Source organism: Pongo pygmaeus, chromosome X (genome assembly GCF_028885625.2).
Source record: "Pongo pygmaeus isolate AG05252 chromosome X, NHGRI_mPonPyg2-v2.0_pri, whole genome shotgun sequence".
Classification (NCBI taxonomy): Eukaryota; Metazoa; Chordata; class Mammalia; order Primates; family Hominidae; genus Pongo; species Pongo pygmaeus.
The window spans coordinates 133,895,443-133,911,439 of record NC_072396.2 but is presented as its reverse complement, the minus strand read 5'-3'; the positions used below and the strand labels follow the sequence as shown (position 1 = coordinate 133,911,439).

At 37.7% G+C, this 15,997-nt stretch overlaps 1 protein-coding gene across 7 annotated transcripts in view; it reads left to right on the top strand.

Moving 5' to 3' along the window:
* The window catches only part of SMARCA1 (SWI/SNF related, matrix associated, actin dependent regulator of chromatin, subfamily a, member 1), a 76,104-nt gene that overhangs the window by 19,892 nt on the left and 40,215 nt on the right, over positions 1–15,997 (top strand). For 4 of the 7 annotated variants that reach the window (XM_054471597.2, XM_054471599.2, XM_063660389.1 and 1 more), the window contains 6 exons: positions 4,035–4,144; positions 5,785–6,011; positions 6,975–7,096; positions 11,735–11,887; positions 13,642–13,774; positions 14,739–14,887. In XM_054471597.2, coding sequence (XP_054327572.1) covers positions 4,035–4,144; positions 5,785–6,011; positions 6,975–7,096; positions 11,735–11,887; positions 13,642–13,774; positions 14,739–14,887 — 894 coding nt within the window. Of the gene's footprint in view, positions 1–4,034; positions 4,145–5,784; positions 6,012–6,974; positions 7,097–10,769; positions 10,806–11,734; positions 11,888–13,641; positions 13,775–14,738; positions 14,888–15,997 lie in introns of all 7 variants that reach the window. The other 3 variants (XM_054471596.2, XM_054471598.2, XM_063660388.1) reach the window with 1 other exon arrangement.

Genomic DNA, 15,997 nt, shown 5'->3' with positions numbered 1-15,997 from the left:
GCCCAGCTAATTTTTGTATTTTTAGTAGAGACGGGTTTTCACCATGTTGGCCAGGCTGGTCTCGAACTCCTGACCTCATGATCCACCCATCTTGGCCTCCCAAAGTGCTGAGATTACAGGCGAGAACCACTGTGCCCGGCCCCAACTTTCTATTCTTTGATCGCAATTTCTCATCTCTTTCTAGTGCTTTCGTTCATGTTAATCCTTCTGTACTTGTCCTGTTACCTCACAGAGACCTCTAATCCCCAGACCTCTGCATTTTCTCCCCATCTATCAGCTTATTTCTGTTGTGACTTTTTTCTGTATCCAGCAATGAACTCATTTTCTATCACTCGAACCATCTTTGGCCAGTACTCCTAAACTCCCTTGCTCCCTTCTCCGTCTGCCATACCTGCCTAAAAACCGTAACCTGGAATAATGTAATGTAACTGTCTCTCTGTCTTCTGGGTTTCAATTTTGCTTCTGCTACTTACTAGCAGAGTGGACATCTCTGTATTGGGGCTGCCCAACATTGGTAAAGAAGATTTCACAACTGTCCAGGTTGGAACCACCGTGATTCCATGTTCTCTAACATAAGCTGAGATGTCATGATACTGGTGATCCTTCAGCATGGCCTTCTATAGTCTTCTTTCCTGTTTCCTATAACAACTATTTCAGACCTTCCCCAGTCTCCCCAAGATTTCTATCCCAGGTATCTCCTGCCCTCCTTCTCCCTCATCAGGTAACATCATTCCTTTCTCAAAGAGAAAAAAGAAGACAGTAGGTAGGAAGTCCTTCAAGCATGTCAACCTTCTAAGGAGGTCTGCATCTGTGTTACCTTCTGTTTGAGTGGAAGAGGTGTCTTTTCTCTGGTCAGTGGCTAATTCTTCCATGTGAATCCTTGATCTCATCTCTTCCTATTCTTTATGGACTTTCCCCCATGATTTATCTTTTTAGTTGACTATATTTTCTACCTCTTTTTAATTGACTATATTTTCTGTCTTTTTAACTGACTGTATTTTCTACCTCTCCATCCATATTGGGTCTTTTCCCTAAGTGTAAACATGCTCAGGTATCTCCCTTATTAATTCCAAACCCAAACATGTACCCATCCACCCTCACACATAGGCAAAACAGTGCTCCCTCAACACTGTGTCCCTCTGGCTGTGATTCCTTTTTCTTCCCTTGATAGCTAAGTTCCTTGAAAGAGTAGTTTATCCTTTCCATATCTACTCCCTAGTCTCCTGTTTACTCTTGAATCCATTGACCACTGGCTTCTATCTATTCCATACAACTGAAACTTATCTCACAGTGTCTCCAATGACTTTCCAGTTGCTGAATTCAGGGTACGCTTTTTGGTCAGTATCTTGGCTATTGCTTTGAAGCTGCTGACTATCTCCTCCTGCTGGAAACTCTTTGCTGCTTGGTTTCTAGGATACTGTTCTCTTTTGGATTTTCTTTTACCCTTTGTCCACCCCTATCAGTCCCTTTTGTGGGCTTTTCTTTCTTTGACTGTCTCTTATGAAGTTTAGCATTTTATAGGGCTTTGTCTTTGGCTTTTGTACATGCTCTCCCTGGGGATCCACTGCCATGGTTTTACCTACCACCTATATACTGATGCCTCCTTAATTGACCTCTCTGTATCCCTCTCCTAATCACTATACTTTCATAACGCATTGCCTTCGGAGTCTTTTTGTAAGTATCTCACAGGCAGTTTAAACTCTTAAGGATATCTTTTAGAAAACTTTGAGGCTCACACCAGAAGCCAGAAGTCTTCTTTTACTCTTCCCCTGTCCTTACCTCCCATAGATCTCTAATAATAATAGCTACAGTTTATTGTCTACTATATACTTAAGTTCTACACATGTACTACCACAAATTTCCACAGCAGACTTGGAAATAGGTATCATTATCCCCATTTAAAAATGTTTGGCTGGGCAGGGTGGCTCACACCTGTAATCCCAGCACTTTGGGAGGCCGAGGCCGGTGGATCATGAGGTCAAGAGATTGAGACCATCCTGGCCAACATGGTGAAACCACATTTCTACTAAAAATACAAAAAATTAGCTGGGCGTGGTGGCTGGCGCCTATAGTCCCAGCTACTCGGGAGGCTGAGGTAGGAGAATGGCTTGAACCTGGGAGACGGAGGTTGCAGTGAGCCGAGATCTCACCACTGCATTTCAGCCTGGCGACAGAGTGAGACTCTGTCCCCTTCCCCCCCGCCCAAAAAAAAAGTTTGGCGGGCCGGGCGCAGTGGCTCACGCCTGTAATCCTAGCACTTTTTACAAAGTGCTGTAATCCTAGCACTTTTTACAATGTGCTGTAATCTTAGCACTTTGGGAGGTCGAGGCAGGCAGATTGCCTGAGCTCAGGAGTTCGAGACCAGCCTGGGCAACATGGTGAAACCTCATCTGTACTAAAATAGGAAAAATTAGCCGAGCGTGGTGGTGTGTGCCTGTAGTCCCAGCTACTTGGGAGGCTGAGGCAGGAGAATTGCTTGAACCTGGGAGGCGGAGGTTGCAGTGAGCCGAGATTGCCCCACTGCACTCCAGCCTGGGTGACAGAGCGAGACTCTGTCTCAAAAAAAAAAAAAAGTTTGGTATATACACATATCATATATTTGTTTTTGGATGAACCGATGAGGAAATAGGCTTGGAAAAATTAGAGAACTTTCCTAGGCTCACAACAGCTAGTCAGGACTGAGCTGATTTTAGAATTAGCCTGATCTGGGTTTGAATTCCACATCTACCACTTGCTAGCAAAGTTCCTTTGATGGCCTTACTAAAATAGAAATGATAACATTTATTTCAGATTTATTGTAAGGATTAAATAATACATGTAAAGTTCATAGTATAGTATCTGGCACATTGTAGGTAGGTACTCTATAGATTGTGGCACTATTGTCTTGGGATAGAACCTGTCTTCCAGGTATACACTGACTATTTTATCTTTTTTTCTCTATTCATCTATATTTTCCTTCATATTGAATGTTTTCTCCTCATTTATATATTTAACTACAGTCATGCACTGGCATAACAACGTTATGGTCAACGATGGACCGCATAGATGATGGTGGTCCCATCAGATTATAATGGAGCATATATAGAGACCTTATATATGGCACTTGTTACTGGCATTGCAGATCAAGTAGGGGAAATGATTGATAGTGAGTAATGGTGCTGGGACACGTGGTTTTCTATATGAAAAAACAAATAAATACATATACCATGTAGGTTTGTGTAAGAACACTCTATGATCTTAGCACAATGATGAAATCACTTAACAACACATTTCTTAGAACATATCCCCATCATTAAGTGGCACATGATGGTACTTTGAAATGACCTGCATTTTTATTTTATTTTTGAAGACTCCATGATAGATATTCTGACTTCAGATTTCCTCTCAGGTTTAAAAATCCTGTGGGCTGGGCACAGTGGCTCACACCTGTAATCCCAGCACTTTGGGAGGCCAAGGCGGGTGGATCACGGGGTCGGGAGTTCGAGACCAGCCTGGCCAACATGGTGAAACCCCGTCTCTACTAAAGATACAAAAATGAGCCAGGCATGGTGGCGCATACCTGTAATTCCAGCTACTCAGGAGGCTGAGGCTGAGGCAGGAGAATTGCTTGAAGCCAGGAGGCGGAGGTTGCAGTGAGCTGAGATTGTGCCATTGCACTCCAGCCTGGGTGACAGGGTGAGACTATCTCCAAAAAGAAAAAAAAAAAATCTTGTGTTACAGCAGCTTCTTTTTTTTTTTTTTTTTTTTTTTTTAAGGGTTCTTTAGTGCTTATTCAGCAACCAATAGTCTTGTTGTCTTAATTTTTCATGTATTTTGTGCCATGCAGTCATGAATGCCTACTTTAGGTCCCCTATTCTGATTTTCTAATGGATTCTTACTTGGTGGTTCTTTACCAAGAAAGTTCACAACTGATATTGGTAGTGTTTGTCAGACTATGCAGTGGGAAGTAAATTTCACATTAATGTTGTTAATGAAATACATTATTAATCATATTAAATGTTTCATAAACTTTTGTAAAAATGATCACCTTTTAGGTTTTAAAACCATTTTTGTTACGCCGTATAAAAACTGATGTAGAGAAGAGTCTGCCACCTAAAAAGGAAATAAAGATTTACTTGGGGCTGAGTAAGATGCAACGAGAATGGTGAGCTATTTCATTTCCTTTAAAACTTATTTGTGTGTAAGAATTTACTAAAAATTAGCTTTGTAGTTGTTCAGTTATGCTGTTAGTTCAAAAATTACATTTTATATTTAAATGGCAAGTTAAGTAGTTCAGATATTTTCAGAGAAAATTTGTAAGTATTTTATTTAACCCTTTGAAAAGAGTATAGGTTTTGGAGTCTATAGATCTGTGTTTGAATTCCATGCATTACCACTTAATAGCTAGTTATCTTGGGCAAGTTACATAGCCTAAATTTCCATTCTGTAAAATGGGGATAATAATATTTAACTTATGAGGATGATGTTAGGATTAAAGGGGGTAATGTCAGTGGCATACTTGTTAGTTAAAAAGCATTCTTTAAAAGCATTCTTTGGCCAGGTGCAGTGGCTCACATCTGTAATCCCAGCACTTTGGGAGGCCAAGGCAGGAGGATCGTTTGAGCCCAAGAGTTCAAGACTAGCCTGGGCAACAAAGTGAGACCCCATCTCTACAAAAAATAAAAAATAAAATTAGCTGAGCATTGTGGCACACACCTGTGTTTCCAGCTACATGAGAGGCTGAAGCAGGAGGATTACTGGAGCCCAGGAAGTGAAGGCTGCAGTGAGCTATGTTTGTGCCACTGCACTCCAGGGTAGGCGACAGAGTGAGACCGTGTCTCAAAAAAAAGCATTCTTGCTTTTTCCTTCAGTGAAAATAATTATAACCGTATTACTAGTGTTGATGAAAATTTCGGTGATTGTGGATATTACAAAAATAGAATCTGGAACGGTTAGATAAATGCAATTAAAGCAGGAAATTGACAAGGGAAGTCACAAGGAATCATAAGTGGGAAGTGTTGATAATGTAATAATGCTGCTAATAGGAGCAAAATGTTACGTATATAAATACAATTAGATCATGTATAAAATATATGATTTCTTTACTACACGAGATTAAGAGTATATTCTTTGGACTCAGACATAAGATCACAGCTTGGTTTTGTCCCTTCTGTGACCCTGAGTAAGTTGTTTAACTTCTCTTAGCTGCCTTAATTTCCATCTGTAAAATGGGGATGATACTAGTAAATACTCAGAATTGTTATGAAGATTTAGTGGCATAATTCATATAAAGCCCTTGACATGATACTTGGCACTTGCACTCAGCAAAAGTTGATAATTATTATAATTACATATTATCATTGATTGGGTGTATATATATACGTAAGTCTCTGTGGGGGTGGAATTGTAGAAAAGAGAATGAAAAATATTTATAGGACCAGAAAAAAATGACCTGTGAAGACAGGTATAAGAAATTGAAATTGTTTTTAGTTCAAACAAGTAAATGTTGAGTGTCAAATTCAGGCAAATGTAGTTACTGATAATTAGCAGGTAGAATTCTCTAAATAATTGTCAACTGATGGCAATTTCTCGTCATGGATAAAGCAGGAGGAAACAGGTTTATAAGCAACACACAAGTTCACATGTTCAAATATTCATTACTTTGTTGGTTTTGCCCATTAGATTTAATCTCAAGTCAAATCTTGTTTATCTTTAGACAGGAATCTAATCTGATGGCCAAAGGAACATTTGTTTATGACATTAACTTTCTAGTAATTGATGATTAATTATAGTTTAAATTTTTAGGTATACAAAAATCCTGATGAAAGATATTGATGTTTTAAACTCTTCTGGCAAGATGGACAAGATGCGACTCTTAAACATTCTGATGCAGCTTCGAAAGTGTTGTAATCATCCATATCTGTTTGATGGTGCTGAACCTGGTCCACCTTATACCACTGATGAGCATATTGTCAGCAACAGCGGTAAAATGGTAGTTCTGGATAAACTATTGGCCAAACTCAAAGAACAGGGTGAGTAATAAATTTTTAAATTAGCATGGAATAAATTTATGTTAATGACTTGTATATAAATAAAATTTTCCATATTCATTCATTCACTTATTCAGCAGACATTGTTGAGTACTTACCATTTGCCAGGAATTGTCCTACAGGCTGGGTGTACAAAGATGAATAAGACAACAATCTTTGCCTTGGATAAGCTCACAGTGTAGTGAGGAGGAATAGTTGCAATTCATTGTGATAAGTGCTATGATATGTTGAGAAACTGGGAGTTGGGAAAGTCTTCACAGAGATGACCTTTGAGGTGAGCACTGGAGAATGTGTAGGAGTGAACCATGGGGAAAAGGAGGGGAAGGGTTTTCTAGGGCAATGAAACGAGGTGTGAAACAAGGGAACACAGAGAGCATATGGTACTTGGGGTAGAGTGGCAGTTGATGAATCTGGAAAGATGGATGGAGCCAAATTATGAAAGGTATTTTAAACCATGCCTTAAGGAGTTAGGACTTGTATTTTGAAGGCAGAGGGAGCGTCAGAGAAGACTTGGCTGTGAAGAGTGACAATCAGAGTATGTCACTCTTACATGTTAGGAAGAGAACCTTGAAAGCAGTATGGGGGTCTATTGAGGATGAGAGACTAGGAACAGGAGACTAGTTGGGAGACTATTGCTGTAGTCCAGTGAGAGAGCCTGTGGACCCATCATTCATCCTTAAGAAAAAGTAAAGGCAATCTTTTATCTTTTAAGTCATTGCAATATGTGTGGAGGATTTTGAAGACCTTAAAAAATGCCTAACTCAACAAATGCATTATTCTATATATAGCATCTCTTGAAGGTGTGTGTGTGTGTATGCACGTGTGTGTGTGCGTTAGTGGAGTGTTCATGTGCTCTACGTTTATGTTGCATGTGTTTATTTTGTAGCTTTTAAGTTAGTTTCACACAAGTTGTACAACTCACTTTTTCTTGGTGAAATGTTTTAGGTTCAAGGGTTCTCATTTTCAGCCAGATGACTCGCTTGTTGGATATTTTGGAAGATTATTGCATGTGGCGTGGTTATGAGTATTGTCGACTGGATGGACAAACCCCGCATGAAGAAAGAGAGGTGAGGAAGAGAAAATAAAATAAGATTTCAGAAATCAGAGTTCAATTAAGCAATGTATATCAACATTAGGTAGCTTTGAACTTTTGCCTTTTCTTTAGGTGGGTGCATTGAATTTCTCATTAGCATCTCTTTCTCTCTTCAGTCTTCAGTGTGGCTTCCATTCCACTGATTCTTTACAAATCATCTTTTTCAAGGTCTTCAAAGACATCACCACTTATCTAAAGGGCACTACACCATCCCATCCTTATTTTCTCTAACCATGCCTATCTCTGACCTTTTAAATTACTAACAGTTTCTCACCTTACTCTCTGACCTTCAATTTCATGTCATTTTCTTTTCCTAATTTGCCAGCTATAGCAGACCTTTGCCATTTGTGGAGTTTAATGGTTGAGATTTTGCCAGTTTATAAGCAACCCTAAAGACTCATGAAGCATAGTAATCTGTAAAGGGAATGATCTTTGTTCTTATAGAGCTCTTGTAAAAACTAAATGTGAAAACATAGGTATAGGTATTTATCATGAATTTAAACCTTGGGACACTAAAAGGTTGGCCTGCAGGAATGAGTCACTTAGTGAGTAAGCTTATCTAGTATGCAGTATTTTTCTCAAACATGGAAATTCTTACAGGTCTTTAGATTATTCCTCACAAATGTCATGGGTCTAATGCATTTAATACCCTTTAAAGCGCTTTTTCTTGGAAGGCTTTGCTAATTTATCTTCTGTTTTCTGTGATCCTTCAGAGCTCTGTCTTTGGCTACTGTTTTAAGTCTGTACAGTAAGTCCTCACTTAATGTCGTTGCAAAAAAAAATTAGCCGGGTGTGGTGGTCTGCGTCTGTAATCCCAGCTACTCAGGAGGCTGAGGCAGCAGAATCGCTTCAACCTGGGAGGTGGAGGTTGCAGTGAGCCAAGATCATGACATTGCACCACTCCATCCTGGGTGACATAATGAGACTCTGTCTAAAAAAAAAAAAAAAAAAAAGATAGGTTCGTATAGAAACTGCGACGTCAATCAGAACAATGTATGATGAAATCAATTCTGTCTTAGGCTAATTGATATAAACAAGATTTAAGTTCTGGCCAGGTGTGTTAGCTCATGCCTGTAATAACAACGTTTGGGATTGGGAGGCTGAGGCAGGAGGATTGCTCGAGCCCAGTAAAGACTAGCCTGAGGAACATAGCGAGACCCGGTCTCTACAAAAATAAAATAAAATTTAAAAAAGCATTAGCCAGGCATGGTGGCATGCACCTGTAGTCCTTGCTCCTCTGGAGGCCGAGGCAGGAGGATGGCTTGAGCCCAGGAGTTTGAGGCTGCAGTGAGATGTGATTGTGCCACTGCACTTCAAACTGTGTGACAGGACAAGACCCCAATTCCTGTGGCATATTTCTGGTCACAAAGACATCACCAAGCTTCTAAATAAAGACCAAAACACTTATAATATTCAACATGGAAATAAATGTGAGCCATACATACGTTTAAGAAAGATTAATAAAAACAAGTAAGATAATTATTTACCTGCTTATTCCAGTTCAGGATTACAGTGGTTGGAGCCTCTTCTGGCAGCTCAGGACCCCAGGCAGGAACTAACCCTGGACAGAATGCCATTCCATTACAGGGCATGCTCGCACACACGCCACTCATACTGGGACCATGTAGACATGCCAATTTGGTTTTTGTGCACAGCTTTGGGCTGTGGGAGGGCACAGAGAAAACTCACACAGACATGGGGAGCACATGCAAAACCCATATGGACAGTGGCCCTGGCCAGGAATTGATTGTTTTTTTGTCATCAGTTTTATAATGAAATGATGTTACTTGAGGACCTGCTGTACTCATGCTTTGGGTAAAGATCATGGTTTTATGGTATAGTGGAAAATGCACTGAACTTGGTTTCAGAAGACCTGAATTTTAGCACCAACTTCACCACTTTGCAGTGTGTGCAAGCCATTTAATTCTCTGAGCCTCAGTAGCTTTAATTCTAAGGATAATAACACCTAGGCTTCTTTTCTCTGACAATGTTGTTGTGAGGATAAGTGGATATAATAGGTATGAGCACAGTTTTAAACGGCATATTGCAGTACGTACTGCACGTCGTGAAATTGCACACAGGGCTTTCTCCCTTACACCTTTAGGGCCCCATCTCAGGCTACAAGGACTCTCTCTTAGCCCGCATCCCTCTCCTTCCGTAGCTGCAATGGGCACTCTGTTCCTTGTGTGCCTCCTTATTGAAGCCTGGTTCTAGCATAGCATAGTGTTCACAGCAAGCACACAGACCCTTTTCATATTAAAGGTCTTACTGCTACCTCTATGGGGAAACAGTTGCAATAACATTTATACGTATGAGGATATTTCAAGGCTTACACTATTCCGTGTCCTATAGTTTTTTCACTCTCTCTGAGATGGCAATTTGAAGCGTTACTGGGCTTTTGCTGACTTATTCCTGAGGATTGGTTTCCCCGAATCCGTACTAAATAAGGCCCTATAGTACCATTCAGGATGATCCTTCTTCCTAGGACAAAGAGAATATCATGGCAGAGCAGTACGTGCTTTCTGGCCTCAAATAGCCAATTTGCATTTCTGACTGAGCTCTCTACTGTTTACCTATTTATGTCCAAATTGTTCTGGTTTTTAAAAATTCCAAACAATGTTATCCCCTCAGAGACTCTGAATTTCATGTATTGACTTTAAATATAGCAAAGTCAGAGCTGTTCCTTTTTTCTTGGAAATGCCCTGCTTTCCCATTATGTTGTCCACACCATCATTTCATCTATTTTCCCAATAAGAAGACCACGTTTGATTCCTTGCTTTGATTGTGTGCCAGCTGTGAATAAGCAATTCTTTCTCAACAGCTCTCAGATTTTCCCTTTCTCCATTACTACAGCTAAATTCAGCTAACAAAGCCACTGGTCATCGTCTGACTCAGTTCCTGTAACCTCTGCTTAATTGGCCTCCTCACTTTTATAGGGAAAGGAACTAACATTTGTCAAGCAACTACTATAAGCTAGGCAACTTAAAGTTCCAATTGAATTCTCCCAGCAGCGCGGTAAAGTATTGGTATAATTTCTCCATTTGAAACTGTGTCTCAGAGAGATTAAATACTTGCCCAGAATCACAGATGTAATCAGTGGTGAAGTTGTGATTCATGCCCAAGTTTTTGCTATTTCCTCTACACCAAGGTGCCTCTCACTACACCACGCTGCTTTCTATACTGCCCCCTTTACCTGCTCTGCTGTGACGGTGGTAGTTACCTTCTCTGCCTGAAACTTTGACCATGCCATCCATTTATTTTAAAAAAGATCGCCCATACTTTGTGATTATGCAAGTAATATATGACTACTGAAGAAAGTTTTGAAATTAAATACAAGTATTTCTGGCCTATCTTTTTAGGTATATGTAATATGTGTAAGTAATTGGTATCAGACTTCATATACTATATGCAAAGTACAGTATCCTGATACTTTTTACTCAATATTATATCGTACTTTTTAATGTCCGTAAAAAATAATTGTAAAAGTAATTTTAGAATAATATTTCACCCTGTGGATGTACTATAAATAATTCATCCCTCTATTCTTGATCGTTTAGGTTGTTTCAAAATTTTCACTATTATAAATAATGCTATAGTGAAAGTCCTTATACATAAATCTTTGTGCACATCTCTGATTATTTCCTTAGGATAAATTCCTAGAAGTGGAATTTCTGGGTCAAAGGGTATGAACATTTTTAAGGCTCTTGATGCATATTGCCAAATTGCTTTCCAGAAAGGTTGTACCAATTTATACTCCCAGCAGCAATGTATGAGAGTGCCCGTCTCACCGCCCCCTCGTCAACATTGAGTATTATCATTTTTTTTAAATCTTAAAAAATGTTATTATGTTGTTTTAGTTTGCATTTATTTGATTACTAGCGAGAATGAACATTATTATTGTGTTTTCTAACCATTTGTATTTGTTCTGTGAATTGTCTGTTCTTTTTTTCTGCTCATTTTTCTACTGGACTTTGTTTTTCTAATTAATTTGTATGAGATCTTTATATAGTAAGAATATTCATATTAATTTTAACATTCTTTACTAAATATCCTTGGATTGTCATCCTGATTTTCTTCATTACTTACCTGCTTGTTCCTTGTTACCATACTGATAGAAATCTTCTTACTTTCCCCTTTATCCGTTGCCCTCATTCCCATTTGTAAACCATTTTCTCTGTTGGTTGATCTTCTAAACTAATCATTCATAAGCTAATGGAAATGAAGTTGAGATTTCTGATATATTTCAGCTCTCACTCAAAACGTTTTCATTATTATTGTTTTTAAATAATGTAAATGAATTATTACTTGCTTAGTTAAATTTGTGTATGTAATCGTTCTAAGTTTGTCTCTATTGATGTAAGCTTTTAAAGATTAGGAACTTCATTTATATAATATACTTTCTACAGAAATTCACACAGTACAGTATATGTATAGATGCTTAAATATTCTTGAAGATGGAAGAATATTATAAAGTATATTTATAGGAATATTATAAAGTGTGTGAAGATTTTCTATATGTATTTTAAATGTTTTTATTTGTTTCTTAAGGACCCTGATAGTCTAATTTTATTTTTCTCTTTTTCTTCTATCCCTTTATCAATTAAAAATAAAGGAAGCAATAGAGGCTTTTAATGCTCCCAATAGTAGCAAATTCATCTTTATGCTAAGTACCAGGGCTGGAGGTCTCGGAATTAACCTGGCAAGTGCTGATGTGGTTATACTATATGATTCAGACTGGAACCCACAGGTTGATCTACAAGCTATGGTTAGTAATCTTTATTGGTGTCAGAAATTTATCATAGCTCTGAATACTATTGCTATTTACACACATAAAGGTCATTTATGATAAAAAGGTAACAATTTTTGAAAGATTTTGTAGAAGTTACAGTCGATTATCCTGGAAAACACAGTTGCTATGCTAATTGCAAAAACAAAACAAATGAAAGCAAACAACAAACACACCCCAGATCCAACTGTAGCATTTATGTGTTGATTTTGGTTTTTATCATGAAATAGAAATGTCAGTTTTTTCCCATTCCTACAGATTGAAGAGGACACATAAATTTGTTTTAATGAAAAGGATTAAAAAAAATCTCTTGTTGTTATTCTGCTTAACAACTAAATATATTAAAATCCTTAGTACTGAAATTAGGAGAGGTAGGATTTTAACTTTCATAAAAAACAATTTGGGAGAGAAGGCAAAAAGGTAAGAAAGGAATATATTCCAGAAAAACACTTGCTACTTAATAATGTACCATGCAAAAGCTATTCTACACTTAAAAAAATTTTTTTTAGGGAGCAAAGTTTCTCTGACCTTTCATCATGACACTACAGGTAACCCCTTTGATATTTTGGTGTCATTTATTGAACTAGAGCTACAACTTCTCTCAGTGTGACTCACATTTTCAGATAAAGAAATATAATTTAGAAGTAAAAAGATGCAAAATAACTTCTTAGGATTTTGAATATATAGCTATGGATAATTGTCTTTTTGGGAGCAATGAAAAGTCATATGCCAATGAGGTATAACTTAGGAGTCTTTCCTTTTATAATAGAGAATTGAAAGGGATTGACCACTGGGACATTCCAAAATCAATATGCTTTGGCGTAATTATTATTACATTACGATGGTATTGAACTACCTGTTTGATATGACTAACTAGGAGTAAGCCCCAGTAAGTTACAGTGTTACTGAACTGGAAAATCTAATAGTGATAGCACTTCATTTCCGTGGAAGTCTTAGTGTGCATCCCATCTTTCAGGATTTGTTGGTTCAGGTTTAATGTAAATATGTGCAGGGGATTGCATTCTGTTTTAAAAATGTGCTGTGTTGAAACTTTGTTACTAGGCTCTAGTGTTTTTATATTTAGTACAAGGCCTGTTTTGAACTTAAATTTTTTTTTTCTCTACCACCCTCCTCCCTTTACCTATTTGCTCTAGCAGCTTCTGCGTTTTAAAAATACTCTCCCTAGATGGTTTTATACCACTAGAAGTTTGCCACCTGTCACCTGTACCAACTATAAACCATAGGACCAGTCCTAGACTACTGAATAGTAAGGATATTAATATCCCATTAACTTTTATAACTCTTTACTGCATATCCCTCAGTAAGCAGAAAGAAGTGCCTGATGATGAGATAAAGCAGACTTTTGCCACCATAGCAACCCTTACTAACTACTTAATAAAATTCCTTGCTAGTTTGGAAGATGTTTATATTTAGTTGCTTAAAGTTACTTAGTAACTGAATCCAGAAACTTTCAGCTCCCTCTTTTATTCATCTTACAGGTGCTTTGCCCTTTGTCCTGGAAGTTTCCCATTAATGGTACAATATAATATTTGCAGATTTCTTTGTTCCCAGTGGTCTTTAGATATTCTCAATATTCATCATGCTCTTTTCCAAAGTGTCAGATCTAGAGAAAAAGAACTAATTTTATTTTTAGAATTTTATAGCATATGATGGCTATACTCTAAATTTTATCCAGAATATCCAACGTCTTATATTAGAACTCTTTCTACTAGGATCGAGCACATCGTATTGGTCAGAAGAAACCAGTACGTGTATTCCGTCTCATCACTGACAACACTGTTGAAGAGAGGATTGTAGAAAGAGCTGAGATAAAACTGAGACTCGATTCAATTGTTATACAACAAGGTATTTATACATAGAAACTTAATTAGGTGTTTTTGTAAAACACATGTAGTTTTCTTCAAAGGAGATTACTTTTAATAAAAATTCACCAAAATTTGAAAACTTAGAGGAAAAATTGAAACATCACTGTGTATCCCATGAGTCTGTACAATTGTTATGTATCACCTAAAAATAAAAGGAAAAAATTTAAAAATGCTAATTGAGGCCGGGTGAGGTAGGTCATGCCTGTAATCCCAGCACTTTGGGAGGCCGAGGCGGGCGGATCACCTGAGATCAGGAGTTTGAGACCAGCCTGGCCAACATGGTGAAACCCTGTCTCTACTAAAAATACAAAAAATTAGCTGGGTGTGGTGGCGTGCATCAGTAGTCCCAGCTACTCAGGAGGCTGAGGCAGGAGAATTGCTTGAACCTGGGAGGTGGAGGTTGCAGTGAGCCAAGATCGCGCCACTGCACTCCACCTTGGGCGACAGAGCAAGACACTGTCTCAAAAACAAACAAACAAACAAACAATGCTAACTGAAATCTTCTGAATTGAAACCCTGGCATTTAATATATGGAGTAGTCGAACATCACTAGCTTATTCTTGAATGTCAGTAGCATGCTTTTTGAAGTACCTGAGATTATTTAGCAGATAAAATGGCGACTTTTAATTTTTTGAAAACATATGAGAGGGTACCTTTTCATATAGAGAAGTTTGATCTGAAAACAGAGTTTGAACATGAAAAAAAGTTTCTGTCCTTCTGGGTTTTAACTGAGTTTTACAGAAGGGAATTCATATAGAAATAGAAAGTATGCTAGAAGAAAAACTTGTAGGGTTGTTCATTAAACAAATAACCTTAATGCTCACTAATTTTTTGTTCTTTAAAGCTTTATGTATGGTTAAATGTGGTAATGTCTGATTAGAATGATTATGCCTTCTTTGGAGTATGATTGATTGAATATGTACAATTTCAATTTTTATCATTAGGAAGACTCATTGACCAACAGTCTAACAAGCTGGCAAAAGAGGAAATGTTACAAATGATACGGCATGGAGCCACCCATGTTTTTGCTTCTAAAGAGAGTGAGTTGACAGATGAAGACATTACAACTATTCTGGAAAGAGGGGAAAAGAAGGTTAGTTAAAATAGCATTTTATTTTCATGCTGAATTGTTTTAATATCAACATACTTCAGCATACTTATATTTTCATTGTACATGTTTATCTACGTTATCTACATGTTTCAGATAGCTCATATTCTCTCCAACAACTTGTAGATCTATTTCCAGGGGTAGATTAAGGCTTTAAAACTTTTTTTTGGTGAGAAAGACTAAGAACCAGAGTTTAAAATTGAGTGACATTATATCTAATGCTTTATTGAAAATACTATAAAAGCCAAGTAAATTTTGTGTTTAATCACATGTATAAGGAATGCTTTTTTTTTCTTTTTTTTTTTTTTTAAGAGACAGGGTTTTGCTCTGTCACCCAGGCTGGAGTGCAGTGGTGCAATCATAACTCACTGTAGTCTCCACCTCCTGGGCTCAAGTGATCCTCCCACCTCAGCCTCCCGAGTAGCTGGGACCACAGGCATGTACGAACATGCACATCTAATTAATTTTCTTTTTTAGAGACAGGGCCTTGCTGTGTTGCCCAGGCTGATCTTGAACCTCTGGCCCCAAGTGAGCCTCCCACCTCTGCCTCCCAAAGCACTCAGATTATAGGCAAGAGCCACCACGCCTGACCAGGACTGTATTTTTATAATCTTTTTTTTTTTTTGCACTGGACTAGAAATCATCTACTGATACATTGGTTAATTGAAAATCTTTTATAAAACATTTCATGAAATGCTAAATCACTATTTGTTAAAGCATAATAAGTTGTTTCAGAATATTGTAATTTTGTGTTTAGTTCACCTTCCCCTCTCCACAAATTATGGATAATTTTAAACATAAGTAAAAGTAGACAGAGTAGTATAATGAGCCCCGAAGTACTTATCACCTGTTTCTAACAACCATCAACCAATCCTGTTCTGTTTATATCCCCAGTTATCTTTTCCCCTCCTTGGATTATTTTGAAGCAAATCTCAGACATACTTCAGCTGTAAATAGTTTACTGTGTATTTCTAAAATAGAAGGACTCTTTAAAGATAATCATTATAACATTGTCTCACCTGAAAAACCCCAATAATTCTTTAATAACACCAAATATCCAGTTAGTATTCAAATTTACAATTGTTTCATAAATAT